Source organism: Hevea brasiliensis, chromosome 5 (genome assembly GCF_030052815.1).
Source record: "Hevea brasiliensis isolate MT/VB/25A 57/8 chromosome 5, ASM3005281v1, whole genome shotgun sequence".
NCBI lineage: Eukaryota > Viridiplantae > Streptophyta > Magnoliopsida > Malpighiales > Euphorbiaceae > Hevea > Hevea brasiliensis.
The window spans coordinates 6,594,578-6,608,961 of NC_079497.1; the positions used below are offsets into that span (position 1 = coordinate 6,594,578).

The following is a 14,384-nucleotide window of genomic DNA, read 5'->3' on the forward strand; positions in this document are numbered from 1 at the left end:
AATATAATTGATTACATACATAATATTCTATTACATTAATTTTTTTTACTAAACAATAATGTATATTATAATTTTGATTACATTATATTAAATATAATCTAATTATTTTTTCGTGATCGAATAAAAAGAAATTTCAAAGTGTGATTATTTTATTATTATATAATATAAAATTATTTATTATATTAAAATATATTTTAATCAATAAAAATAATTTTTAATATAAAATTTCAATGAAAAATAAATGTAAAATATATTTTATATAATAAATAAAAAAAATATAGATATAAAATTACAATAATGAAATATTTTGTTAATTAAATAAAATTCAAGTGATTATATTATAATAAATTATCAATTTTTTTAAAGTTGATTTTATAATTGTAACAATTAATTAATATTAAATTATAATACTTGAAGTTTTGACAGAAGGAAAAAAAAAAAAAAATACTAGCACTTTTTTAAAAAAAAAAAAAAAAGAGAGAGCAAAGCAAACTGAGCTAAGCTAATAAACCCTCCTGGGTCTTCTTCTGTCTATTCCCTATACTTCCAAAGTTCCATTTGTTGTGTGGCGCCTCTGTCTCTGGGTGACGTTAATCTGCCCTTTTGTGCTAAAACCTGCAATTTGTTATTAGGGTTTCAGTTGCTAGTTTCTCCGTAGATACATGGCCCCCGATGCTTCTGATGCTCTTGCAGGTTTCTACCCTCTCTCACATTTTCGTGTTTTCGCTTGATCAATTCAACTTACTTTTTTTTATGTTTATTTATATTTTGGTTGTGTTTACAGTGAGGCAGAAAGTTCAGTTGTTCCTCAATGCTGCAAGAACTGGGAATCTGGATCTTCTGAGGAGTAACTTCTGTTTATTTATTTATTTCTTTTCTCTAGTGAAAAAGGGCTTATTACCTGTAGTTCTATTTATTTGTTTTTCAATAAGTTTGTTGTTTGGCATTTGCTTGAATAGATGTAGCAGCGCAGCTCGATGATGGGAAAGGAATGGCAAAAACTGTGGCGGATATAAAGGATGCTAACAAACGAGGGGCTCTTCATTTTGCGGCGAGGGAGGGACAGACTGAAGTATGCAAGTTCTTAGTTGAGGACTTGAAGCTTGATGTGGATACGAAGGATGAAGATGGTATGCATTTTTATGTTTTCATTAAACATTCTCGTAATTGTTTCATGCCTTTTCGTTTGTGAGAAATTCTTGATTGCCCTCTACTTCTGCGAGGTAAATGAAAAATTAACAATTATGCATTAGGAAGATTAGCATCAGCATTTTATTTTTGTTTGACCTTGTAGCTAAATTTCATTTTTCTTTGAAATGAAATTAAGAATCTTATTGCATAACCTAAACTTCAGTTGTGGTTTTGCTTATGTGCAGGTGAGACTCCTCTTCTTCATGCTGCTCGGCAAGGACATACTGCTACTGCTAAATACCTTATTGAGCATGGTGCCAATCCTTCCATGCCAAGTGATTTAGGGGCCACAGCTTTGCATCATTCTGCAGGGATAGGTATTTTATTTTTATAATTTCATCTTTCCTCGTGGTTTAAGGGGATGTCTAGACCATCTGCAGCATGGTTTTGCTGCTTGCTTAATATATGAGATGACTTAAATATGTCACTGTATCAATTAGAATTATAGCATATCTCTGTTTTCTTCCGTAGATTTCATTAAGCCATCTGATCAGGTTTTTGCTTCAATGTTTTTGGTGCTTGGTTTTAGGAAATATTGAGTTGCTGAGGTATTTACTTTCCAAGGGTGTTGAGGTTGATTCTGAAAGTGATGCTGGCACTCCTCTAATCTGGGCTGCCGGACATGCTCAGCCTGATGCTTTGAAAATTTTGTTAGAGCACCATGCTAACGTAAGTTTGCCTGGTTTTTTCTATGTCAATCAGTATCATTTTAATGAGAAGGCCAAACTGTATCTTCTTTTATGTGTTATATTTGTGTTTGATTACAATTGTTGTGGGGGGGGGGGGGGGTTGGGGAGGGTAGAGGGGAGAGGGTTAGAAGAGGAGGGGATGAAAGCTTTACCTTGTGCTTTTGAGAAAAGTTTATTATTTGAATTTTCTTATTGTAGGAGCTTCTTGCTCTTGGGAAGGGAAAGTTTGTTCTATGAGACCAATCATCAATAAATGTCTTAAGATGTATCACTTATGGTTGGCAAGCCTTTGTTTTCCTCATTTTCTAGGAAGTTAAAAAAAAAGAAAGAAAGAATCTATCCTCCCCCCAAAAAGAAAGACAGAAAAGATCTTTGTTGCTTGGAGTAGCAGTAGTGTTTATTTTTTCATTTTCGTGGTTTTCCTCATAAAATTCATGCAAAAGACATTTATGTTTCCCAATAACATGCCTGAGACTGTTTTTATTGTGTTTCTTTTGTTATTTGATATTTTTTTGCAGCCTAATAGTGAAACGGAAGATAATATAACTCCACTATTGTCAGCTGTTGCTGCTGGTTCATTAGCTTGTTTAGAATCATTAGTTCAGGTATCCCCTTTTGCCCCTTAATTTGTTGGATAATTTTTTGAGTTTGACGGCAGTGCATATTTAGATAGAGAGACAGAGAGAGAAATCGGGCCTCACCACAGAAGAGTTACTTAATTCCTTCTTCCCTCCTTCCCTTCTCTTCTAGAAGAAAACTGTTTTTGGTTGGTGGTTTGGCAAATTAGGTACTACGCTATACTGTCAAATCCTTATAGGGTGCAGAGGTCCTTTTGACTTCAACCTTTTGGTTAATGCTTTAGTCCATTTTTTTTTAATTTTTTAATTAGTATCTCAGACTCAGTGAAATGATTGACTATTTTTGGCATATCTGTCATATTCCATATATCTTGCACTTTTGTAGCTGGTCTTTCTTGCAAAATTTGAAGTGAAACTTCTAATATTTTTTGTAAACTAGAGCTTTAGGGTGATGTTATACGTACTAATTCTTTTGGTGCTTCACTGTCCTTAATTTTATCGATTATGATGTGGTTTTTTGCTATTTTACGGTTTATGTGCAGGCAGGTGCTGATGTTAATGTTATTGCTGGTGGAGCCACTCCATTGCATATCGCTGCTGATAATGGGAGCTCTGAAATCTTGAACTGTTTATTAAAAGCTGGGGCTGATCCTAATGTTGTTGATGAGGTGAAGTCATCACTACACTCATTTACTTAATGAATAATTACCAGTTTCTATACAGTATTTTCTCTTGCCTCTTGGTTCTCTATATTATTTGACCAATTGAATTGACAATCTCATTATTATATGGAATTTATAATAAGTTACATTTGCTCTACAGGATGGCCAGAAACCAATACAGGTTGCTGCAACAAGAGGCAATCGTGCAGCTGTTGAGATCCTTTTTCCCTTGACATCAGAAGTTCAAACTATCCCCGAGTGGACTGTTGATGGAATTCTTGAATACATGCAGTCTGAAACTAACAAACAACTGGTACTATGATCTTTAAAATTTTGTGTTTCACTATTTTTGGAGGAGCATCTACTGTTATTATGAATAATTTGTCAATTCACTTTTAGGGTGAGCTTGTATATTCTTTAATGTGTTAATGCCAAGGTTCTCTTGCATCCTTGGACTTAGTGGTTGCACTTTGGTTGTTTATTGCAAGGGACAAAATCGTTTATATAAGAGGTCAAGATTATATTTATAGATGAGTGAGGGATGTTCTTGCTTGAGAAGGAGATTTTCAAAAATTACTAACTTCTAGATATTGTTATTGCCTTTCCCAGGCATTTAAATTTTCTGCTTGGTACTTGCCTTTGTTTAGTTTGTCTATTTTGGCAGCATCTGATTACAGTGCTGGAAATTTTCCTATTTGTTTGCAGGAAGAAATGAGGAATCTGAGGGAAGTTATTGCTACAGAGGGCAATTCAGTACCCAAGAATGATCTCCCTGAGGTAGCACTCTACTCTGTAACTTGATCCTTTTGTTGCTTTTTTATTATTTTTCTGATTTACCATTTTTTTTTCATGAAATAATTCTTTTTAAAATAAATTTCCTTGGTCAAGTAATTCCAAATGTTGTAAAAGATGGTTTGCTTTCATTGGCAGAAATTACCAATGTTTATATGCATATACATATATGTTGTTTATTTATATGTGAAAAAAGAGATGAGTAATCCCAAAGTCCTTACAACTTATAACAAAACCTCAATTGAGTCCTAGAGTGTTATTTATTTATTTTTCTATCGCACTCAAGTTCTTGAATGATTAAAAATACTCTATGTTAGTCCAAAATTAATGTACATGTCCCACATGTATAATGCTACTGATGACGTGTACACATCGGTCACCTTTTTAACTATTGTGGAGTGATTTTAATGGTTCATGAACTTGAATGAGAATAATTATGAGTTTTAGGACTTTTAAGGTATTTAAACCTAAAAAAATTTTGTTTAATTTGGAAAGTTCCTGAAGAAGCAGATTAAGGTATAAGCATTTCATGCTTTGGGAAGTTAAAAATTTGGAGAATGCAACTCTCAGTTACTCCCAGATCTGATATTTACCAAAATATGGTGACATGAGTTGGATTTGTTGTTAGTTATATAAGGTTTTATTACAACATAATAATTTTTGCACTCGTAGGATCTTAAGTGATTCCTATGCTTTGTCTTTTTTGCCAGGAGTGATGCCACAGTTTAATAATAATAATAATAATTTAAGTTTGTTTTCCTTGAGCTTCACCCTTGTAGATGTTCAACATTCCTAACTTGTTCAGGTATCACTTGAAGCAAAGAGGAGAGCTGCAGAAGCAAAATCAAGAGGAGATGATGCTTTCAGAAGAAAGGATTATCGTATGGCTGTGGATGCTTATACACAGGTATGCTGTTCATATCATATCTGCTTTACAAAATTTATAGTCTTCCTAGTTCTTCAATCAGAATTTTGGTCTCTTCAGTTCATTGGAGGGCAAAGAATATAGATAATTTTTTTTTGCTTGGAACATACTATATGATATTCTAAAAATTGTTTCTTTTCTCTTCCAACTGAAAATAACCACTGCCACCCATCCCTAAATATCTGAAGGCAACTGTGCATGATCTAAAGAATTGAACACTGGAAGTCAAAACTTGTTTTTGCAGTAGAATGAAAATTAGCAGTTGGTGATTGGTCGTGTGCACAGGGTTATTCTAAGGACAGAGATTTCAATGGAGCAAACTGACAATTTTTGCTGAATGTCTCTCCAATAGAGAGTCCTTTCATTTAAATAGAAATCATCTTGATTTACATTCTTAAAAATCTGCTATAATATCATCCTAATTATGGAAAGTTATTTACTCCTTAATTACACAGATTCATACAGCTAGCTATAATCCTAAATATAGAAAGCTATTTATACCATATTTACAAAGATATGTACAGCTATATGGAAACTAGTAATTCATATGAGTTGGTAACCATACTAACATCCCCCCTCAAATTGATGCTGGGCGATCAAGAAGCATCAATTTGCCAACTAGAAATTGATGACGTTGTCGAGTCATAGATTTCGTAAACACATCAGCAATTTGAAGAGCAATGGAAACATGGGGAAGAGAAATGACACCTGCATCAACGGCTTCCCGAATAGAATGACAATCTACCTCGATATGTTTGGTATGGCAATCTGAATGGCACTAGTGTTGTCAGCATAGAGAGGAGTAGGAGTAGACTGAGGAAATCCAATTTTTGCAAGTAGTCCTCGAAGCCAAACAATCTCTAAGCAAGCAGCTGACATGGCCTGATATTCGGACTCTGTGGAAGATTTTGAAACACCGTTCTGTTTCTTACTCTTCCAAGATATCAAGGAATCTCCAAGAAACATACACCAACCAGTGACAGAGCGACGAGTATCTGGACATCTGGCCCAATCAGCATCACTAAAAGCAACAAGGCGAATAGGAGAGCCAGCAGGAAAGAATAAACCACGGCTAGGAGAGCCTAAGAGATATCTAATAATGCGACGAACAGCTTCCAAATGTAGATGACGTGGAGCATGCATGAATTGACTGACTTGTTGAACTGCAAGAGAGATATCAGGCTTTGTAATAGTAAGATAATTTAGACTGCCAACTAATTGCCGAAATAAAGTTGGATCAGGAAGAAGATCTCCCTCCTCACGACGATACTTAACATTTAATTCCAGTGGAGTATCAACTAGGGACGAATCTTGAAGACCTGCCAAAGTAATCAAATCCTTAGTATGTTTGTGCTTATGTAAAAATACACCAGAAGAATCAGAATGAACCTCCAATCCTAAGAAATACGTAAGAGAACCGAGATCCTTCGTATGAAAAGAATCTTGAAGATATTGTTGAATGTTTTTGATCAATGATGAATCGGTTCCGGTGATAACTATGTCATCTACATAAATAAGAAGTAAAATAAAACCAGTCAATGTTTTGCAAAGAAACAAAGAGGAGTCATATTTGCTTTGCACAAAAGAGAAATGAAGCAAGGTGGACCGAAACTTTTCAAACCATGTGCGTGGAGCTTGTTTCAGGCCATGCAAAGATCTTTTTAACTTACACACATTTGATGTAGATGAGGAAAACAAACTAGGTGGAGGTACCATATAAATGTCCTCTTTAAGATCTCCATGGAGAAAAGCATTTTTTAGGTCCATTTGATGAAGAGGCCAACCTTGAGAAGCAGCAATGGCAATAACAGTGCGCACTGTAGTCATTTTTGCTACGAGAGCGAAAGTCTCCTCGTAGTCCACCCCATACTCCTGCTTGTTACCAAGAGCAACTAATCGAGCTTTATATCTATCTAGAGTGCCATCAGAACGAAGTTTAACCGAGTAAACCCATTTACATCCAATGAGCACAAGAAACAATTTCCCATGTGTGATTCTCTTGGAGAGCCTGAAGTTCCTCCTGCATGGCTTTCTGCCAACACTCATGCTTGGAAGCTTGTGAGTAACATGATGGAACAGAAATATCAGACAAAATAGTAGAAAAACCATACCAGTTAGGAGGACGAGATACTCTGGTAGATCGGCGAAGGATAGGCTCGGGAGGAGCAAGCTCAGAAGAAATCTCAGAGGTAGGCTCAGAAGCAGGTGCAGGTGGCGGATCAGTCTCGAGAAAGAGCAAAGTTGGTTGATGTTTTTCATACACAAATCCAGGCTTAAACCGATTAGGAAGAGATGGTAAATCCTCAAAAGTAGGAAGAATAGTAATAACAGAAGAGGGCTTAACATGACTAGAAAAGAAATACTAATTCTCAAAGAAAATAACATTTCTAGAAACACGAAATTTGTTAGAACTTGGATCATAGCAAACTAAACCCTTTTGAGAAGAACTATAACCCATAAAGGCACATTTAGCAGATTGAGCAGAAAGTTTATGACGTTCATGAGAAGGCAAATGTACAAAACAAACACAACCAAATGTATGTAAATCATGGTAGGATATTGATGATAAAGACGATAATATGGAGAGTCAAGATTTAACACCTGAGATGGCAGTCTGTTAATTAAGTAAACTGCAGTAGACAAGGCTTCCGCCCAAAATTTGGATGGAACAGAAGAATCAATCAATAAAGTTAGAGTAACATCCAAAAGATGACGGTTTTTATGTTTAGCAACCCCATTTTGTTGCGGTGTATATGGGCATGAGCGTTGTGAGACAATGCCTTTCTCATGCAAAAAATCATGAAATGCATTAGACATATATTCCCCACCAGAATCAGATCGCAATACTTTAATACAAGTAGAAAATCGAGTCTCAATATAAGCCAAGAAGGTCTTGAAAACAGAAAATACATTATATTTGGAATGAAGGAAATATACCCATTTATATCGACTGTAATCATCAATGAATGTCACAAAGTACTTGTAGTGAGCATGAGAAATAATTGGGGTGATGCTCCAAACATCACTATGAATTATATCAAAACATTTTACATCACGACTACCACTAGAAGGAAAAGGAAGAGTTTTACTTTTGCCTAGTTTACATGTGGAACAATCAAAAGAAACATTAGAGAAATGGTCTTTATTTCCCAATAAACCAGAATTTGATAAATGAGACAAAATAGCAAGATTTGGATGGCCTAAACGTTTATGCCATACTTCACTCTTACTAGCAATAGTGGTACAAGCAAAAGAAGTGAGATTAGGAATGGAAAAAAATAAGGGAAACAATCTTCCAACTTTAGGCCACTTTGTGATTACTGTCCCCGACACCTGATCCTGCACGAGACAAACATTACGAGAAAAATGTACATCACAATTGTTATCCACCAATTGACCAACTGAAATTAGCTTAGTAGAGAGCTTTGGAGATACAAAAATATTTTTGAAAGATGGAGTAAGATCCCCAACCTTAGTAATAGGTATATTACTTCCATTAGCAATATGAATTTCTGTTGAACCATGATACTTTCGAACATTTTTAAGCATATTAGATGGGTTGGTCATATGGTTTGAAGCAACAGAATCAACAAGCCAAAATTGAGAAGATGCAATATCATTACCTTGTAGCCCTAAGGCAGAAAAGGCTGAAACAATCATTTGCTGCACCATTTCAGGAGTAAGAACAACAGGTTCAGCAGTTGTAAAAGGAGTTGTAGATATTGCTGGAGCAGCAAAGTGATTAGAACTATTCATTGCAGCTGAGGAAGCATTGGCTCTACGGTTTTGAGGACGTGTAGGACACTCCTTTATGATGTGTCCGAGCTGTTTACAGTAGTTGCAGGACTTCTTTCCACAATTGGCAGCAATATGTCCATATTCTTTACAGCTATAACATTGTATGTTGTTCATATCCCTACCCTTCCCTTTTCCTTGAGCCACAAATGCTACCGTGACAGTATTCTCTTGCTTGAAAGTGCTTTGTGTGAGAAGACGCTGCTCTTCACGAAGTAATTCCCCTAAACAAACATCTAAGGAGGGTGAAGGATCACAACTTATTAAATTTGAGCAAATCGTCTCAAAATCAGATCTCAAATTCATTAAAAATTGATCTCTCTTGCTTTGCTCATGAATTGCTTGAATTACAGAAAGAGATTCTGCAGGTACCTTAGCATAAACAATGTCAGTAAATTCTGCTCATAAGTTCTGAAAATCAGAAAAATATTCATGGATGGTTAAATTTCCTTGAGAATAATTAGCAATGTCATTCTCCAATTGAAAACGTCTTGCAGTATTGTCTTGATTGTAAACCTTTTTTAAGTAATCCCACAAGGCCTTTGCAGTCTTATATGGCCTTAGATTAGGAACAATAAGGGGGTCAACAGACTCTAAAATCCAGGTCATTACCCGAGTATCTTTAACGTTCCATTGAAGCAACTCCTTAGAATCTATAGGAGCTGGATCACTGCCATCAACATGACTCCATAATTCTTTCCCGGTGACAAATAATTGAAAGTGAAATTCCCAGGTAGAATAATTTTTTCCAGTGAATCGAACATTGAAAGTCTCAAAATGGTTTGAAGTTGTCATCTTGAACTAGGGGTGTGCAAACGGTCGGTTTGGTTCCGAACCGAACCGAACCGATAAAATCGAAAATAAAAAATTTTAAAAACCGAACGAAACCAATTAATAAGAGAAAATCAAACCGAACCGAACCGAACCAACCGATAAATATCGGTTTGGTTCGGTTTTAAACCGATCAAATCGAAATTTATAAATTGAGCATTTGATTTCCAATTGGGTTCGGTTCGGTTTTAAACTGATCAAACCTAAATCTTATGGTTCGGTTCCGTTTTCTTTGATTTCCTTGATATATATATATATATTAATAATTTCGGTTCAGTTTGATTTTTTTTTGAAATTTTTTATGAAAATAACCGAACCGAACCGATCAACCGAAATTATTAAAATTATAAACCGAACCGAACCGATTGAGTTTTAAAACTGAACCGATTGAACCGAATTGACTCGGTTTGGTTCTGTTTGGTTTTTCGGTTTAAACCGAAAACTGCTCTCCACTATCTTGAACAGCCCAAAGAAAATCAGAAATTTCTGTGACCAAAAGCACGAATATAATTAGAAAACCAAGACCCAAGAGCTTGAGATATTAGTATTGATCACCAAATAAAATCAAGAAAACCAAAAAAAAAACCAAAGAACTTAAAGAAGACAAGGAAACACAGATTCAGAGAGAAGGCTCTAATACCATGACAATTTTTGCTGAATGTCTCTCCAATAGAGAGTCCTTTCATTTAAATAGAAATCATCTTGATTTACATTCCTAAAAATCAGCTATAATATCAGCCTAATTATGAAAAGTTATTTACTCCTTAATTACACAGATTCATACAGCTAGCTATAATCCTAAGTATAGAAAGTTATTTATACCATATTTACAGAGATATGTACAGCTATATGGAAACTAGTAATTCATATGAGCTGGTCACTATACTAACACAAACATTATCAGGCTACTCTCTAGTGGAAAGGACTAAGGGATTTAGAAATGGACAAGGAAATGCCCCCTTCTAGGTGTTATTTGTCACTTCCTGGTACCCCTTTATAGAGAATATTAGGTGGTGTTTGAATTAGTGGTTGAGAACTAGCATTTGGCATTTGGGCCACAATTGTTGGTTTGGAGCATTTAGTTACCTTAGTGGTTGGAGTAGCATCTCAAAATTTCAAAATGCTAAAGTTAGAGTTTTCTAGTTTTTAGTGTCTAGGGTTTTGGAAGGTAGCTGCACTGTTGTTAAAGGCGCGCCTCAAGCGCAAGGCGTACCAGGCACGGTCCCAAGCGCCTGAAGGGAGGAAAGGAGCACTAGCTCATCGAGGCGCACCCCAAGGAGGCAAGGCGCATATAAAAAAAGTGGCTAGGGTTTCTCTTTTAAAAATGCTCCAACAACCAGCGAAAAGAAAAAGAAGAAGAAGAAGCACAAGAAGAAGAGGAGAGAAAGGAGAGATCAAACCTGGGATTTCCAGCAGATGTGTTTTAATTTTTCTTGTTTCTTCTTCTTTTTCTCTCTCTCTCTTTCTCTCTCCTCTCTCTTTGTTTCATCCATGGCGCTGCACTTTTTTTTTTTTTTTGCTGCCATACTCTCAGCTTTCTTCCTGCCCATATGGGCCTCTCTCTCTCTCTCTCTCTCTCTCTCTTTCTTTGTCACATTGTTTTATACAAGGCTAGCAGCTGCACATTTTTTTCTTTTTTCTTTGCCATGCTCTCTCCTTAACTTATGCTATATGCTGTTTTCCTTTTTTTTTTTTTTTGTAGTCTAAATTTGTGATTTTGTTTATTGTGAATGTGTGAAAGTATGTTGAGACTTGAGATGCTATTATGCTAATTCCATTATTCTTATTAGCTTTTAGTTTTATTATTGAATTAAAAATGGTTTATTACTTTATTTTCTTATTACTAATTGCTAGTGGGTCTTATTATAAATTATTAGAAATTTTGTAATTGAGTTTATGTTATCATAAGTTATTAATTTCTATTATTATAATTGGATTATGGTATTATAAATTGGTATGGACATGTTGGTTTGGAAGATGAGTATGAGGAAGATAATGAAGTTGATGAAGAGGACCTTGACGTTTCTATTGATGTGGATTGAACATTTAGTAATTTACTAGTTTATTAAACTTTAACTTTTAGTAGTTTATTAGTTTTTTAACTTCTTACTAGTTTATTTTTGTCTTTTTTAGATTGCAAAATTATTATTACTTGAATGCTTGTTGGTTATTATTATGTAGTTTTATATTACTTGAAGTGTGATAGAATATTGGAATAAGGTTCAATTTGCCCCCTGTACTTGTTGGAGAGGTTCAATTTAGTCCATTTTTAACTTTTGATCCAATTTAACCTATAAGTTTTTATTTATGTTCAAATTAGCCCAATTAACAAAAATATCATTTTTTAATATTAAAATATAATATAAAAATAATTTATTTAATATTTTAATTATACAAATTATACAATATAAAAATAATATTTTAATATCATTTTTAAAATATTTAATTATTTTGTTTAAATAATATTAAAAAATGACTTTTGTCAATATTATAATATTATTTTTATATTGTATAATTAATTAATTAATTAATTTGTTTATATATCAAATAATTTATTTAAATAAATTATTTAATACTTAATTATTTTTTAATATTAAAATATTATTTTTTATATTGTATAATTAATTAAATAAAAATATTATTTTTATTATTCAATATTATTAATTAAACTGAAAATATAAAAAAATATTTTTATATTTTCATATAATATTTTTATATTTTCAGTTTAATTAATAATATTGAATAATAAAAATAATATTTTTATTAATTAATTATACAATATAAAAATAATATTTTAATATTTAAAAAAAATAATTAAATAATTAAATAATTACACATTTTTGTTAATTGGGCTAATTTGAGCATAAATTAAAACTTGTGAGTTAAATTGGACCAAAAGTTAAAAATGGGCTAAATTGAATCTCCTCAATAAGTACAGAGTTCAAATTGAACCTTATTCCATAGAATATTTATATATTTTTTTTAATTTGTAATATATATATTTTTTTATTTTATTTTTGCGTCTTGCCTTGCTCAAGTGTGCGCCTGTGCCTTACACCTTGCGTCTAGGCTTCAGGATACCTTAGCGCCTTGGTGTGCCTTGAGCTTTTAATAACTATGGATGTGCGCCAATTGCCAAAAGCTAACTATAACCACCAATAAAAAAAATGCCCTTGTCAATCGTTGATATTAGTTGGTGAGTTTTCTGGATGTTGATTTAATAATGGTTAGTGTTGCATTTGCAGGCAATTGATCTAGACCATACTGATGCCACTTTGCTTTCAAATAGAAGCCTTTGTTGGGTACGCTTGGGACAACCTGAGCATGCATTAACTGATGCAAAGGCTTGCAGAGCATTAAGACCAGATTGGTCAAAAGCTTGCTATCGGGAAGGTGCAGCTCTGCGTTTATTGCAGGCATGCTCTCTCCTTTTCCTTTAGTCCTTGAGAATGATTTGAAGACCTATATTGTCTAACATTTCTCTGTTGTGTTTTAATTGCAGAGGTTCGATGAAGCAGCAAATTCATTTTATGAGGGTGTGAGGCTTGACCCTGAAAATAAGGAGCTTGTGTCGGCATTTAGGTTTGTGATCAAATGCTCCTCATTTTTCTTTTCCTGTTGTCTTCTCTTCCTCTTTTCTTCTTCTCCTTTAGTTGTCATCAGTTGTCTTGGATTTGGCATTGCTGCATCATCAATAATTGCTTTGTTTCACCGTTTTAACATCCTCTTATCACCCTAAGACTATATTATCTGTTTGCAAGTCATTTTTTTTTTTGGTTAAAAAAAACACCCTTCACTAGCCATGTTAAAAGGTGGGAAGGCCAATTGAAGAGGATTGGGGAGGGTGGAGAGACACAAGATTATTGAGCAACTTAAAATTATAGCCACATTTCCATGGTGGTTCTTCAATAATGTTAGATTGTGTTTGCTTGATTTGCATTGCATTTTGGTAATCCTGAGAATTTTGGCACAATGGTTAAGACCTATAAAAGAAGCAATGAATGATTTTTTTCCTGCTGCATCAGCACATTAGATTTCTTGCCTTGATACCTCGTAAAGCCCTAGTTTAATGACACTGCTTAATTGTTGACTTCTATGCATTGGGCTTGCTAATGTTCTTTCTGTACCAATGTAATGTAATTTTAACTATGCAACTTCGTCCATCTTTGCAGGGAAGCTGTTGAAGCTGGGAGAAAGTTTCATGGTACAGATGAAGGAAAATCATAATATCTTCAGCGACATACGAACTCCAAGGACAGAGACAAAAAGTTGTGGTGACGGTTATGCATCCCCTCCCCCTCCCCCCTTCCTTCTTCTCCCTCTTTCTCCTCCTCCTCTATACTTGGTGAGAAACTGTAAGCATATGTTTGTTTTGGGTTAAAGCTCCGTGAAAAGGAGGAGAAATTGTACACATAAGCTACTAATATTTAATAGGTAATTAACATGTTGGCAGTGTTCTCTTAATTTTGTTATAAATTGATGGAGCTTTTGGCATGGATTTTGTGATAATTGTAGGCTTTGTTTTCTATATCCATTAAAAGCGTACAAGGTGGCTGCTAGGCAGCTGCAACTTGATCTTCAAGATATCACAATTTCATGGGAGACTTTCAGGATTTCTACATTGATTTTTTTTTTTTCTGAAATAAAACTGTGGATTCTCTCATTATTATGCACATATTTGGTCATGTTTATATTCTTGAAGCTTGTTCCAAGACAACAATTTTCAGGGTTGTCGACTAGAACGAAGAAAGTTTTTCCAACATATCTTCCACAAATGATAATTGTTTTTGTGTGGTTATATATTTGTCACCTTATTCAATTAAAAAAATTATAATTCAGTTGATTTCAGTTGATTTTAAGATTATTAATTATTAATATAATAATCGAATTAATAAGAAATTTATTAATATTAGTTCTATAA

At 34.0% G+C, this 14,384-nt stretch overlaps 1 protein-coding gene across 2 annotated transcripts; it reads left to right on the top strand.

Annotated features, from left to right (window-relative positions):
• Positions 1-471: 471 nt before the first annotated feature.
• On the top strand, positions 472-13,957 carry LOC110644437 (uncharacterized). 2 transcript variants are annotated; one of them, XM_058146710.1, is made up of 13 exons: positions 472-693; positions 785-847; positions 960-1,130; positions 1,377-1,508; positions 1,721-1,860; positions 2,399-2,485; positions 3,001-3,126; positions 3,281-3,433; positions 3,826-3,897; positions 4,718-4,819; positions 12,709-12,879; positions 12,966-13,045; positions 13,636-13,957. In XM_058146710.1, exons 1-13 carry the CDS (start codon positions 663-665, stop codon positions 13,688-13,690), a joined length of 1,383 nt encoding a protein of 460 aa, XP_058002693.1. In that variant the 5' UTR covers positions 472-662; the 3' UTR covers positions 13,691-13,957. The 2 variants fall into 2 exon arrangements, with proteins under 2 accessions (XP_058002693.1, XP_058002694.1); XM_058146711.1 differs by lacking the exon at positions 2,399-2,485.
• The last annotated feature ends 427 nt before the right edge of the window (positions 13,958-14,384 follow it).

Coding starts and splice junctions, on each gene's coding strand:
- LOC110644437 (XM_058146710.1), top strand. CDS start 663: ATGGCCCCCGATGCTTCTGATGCTCTTGCAG. Junction 4,820..12,708: donor CTGTGGATGCTTATACACAG/GTATGCTGTTCA, acceptor TTGCATTTGCAG/GCAATTGATCTAGACCATAC. Junction 12,880..12,965: donor CAGCTCTGCGTTTATTGCAG/GCATGCTCTCTC, acceptor TTTTAATTGCAG/AGGTTCGATGAAGCAGCAAA.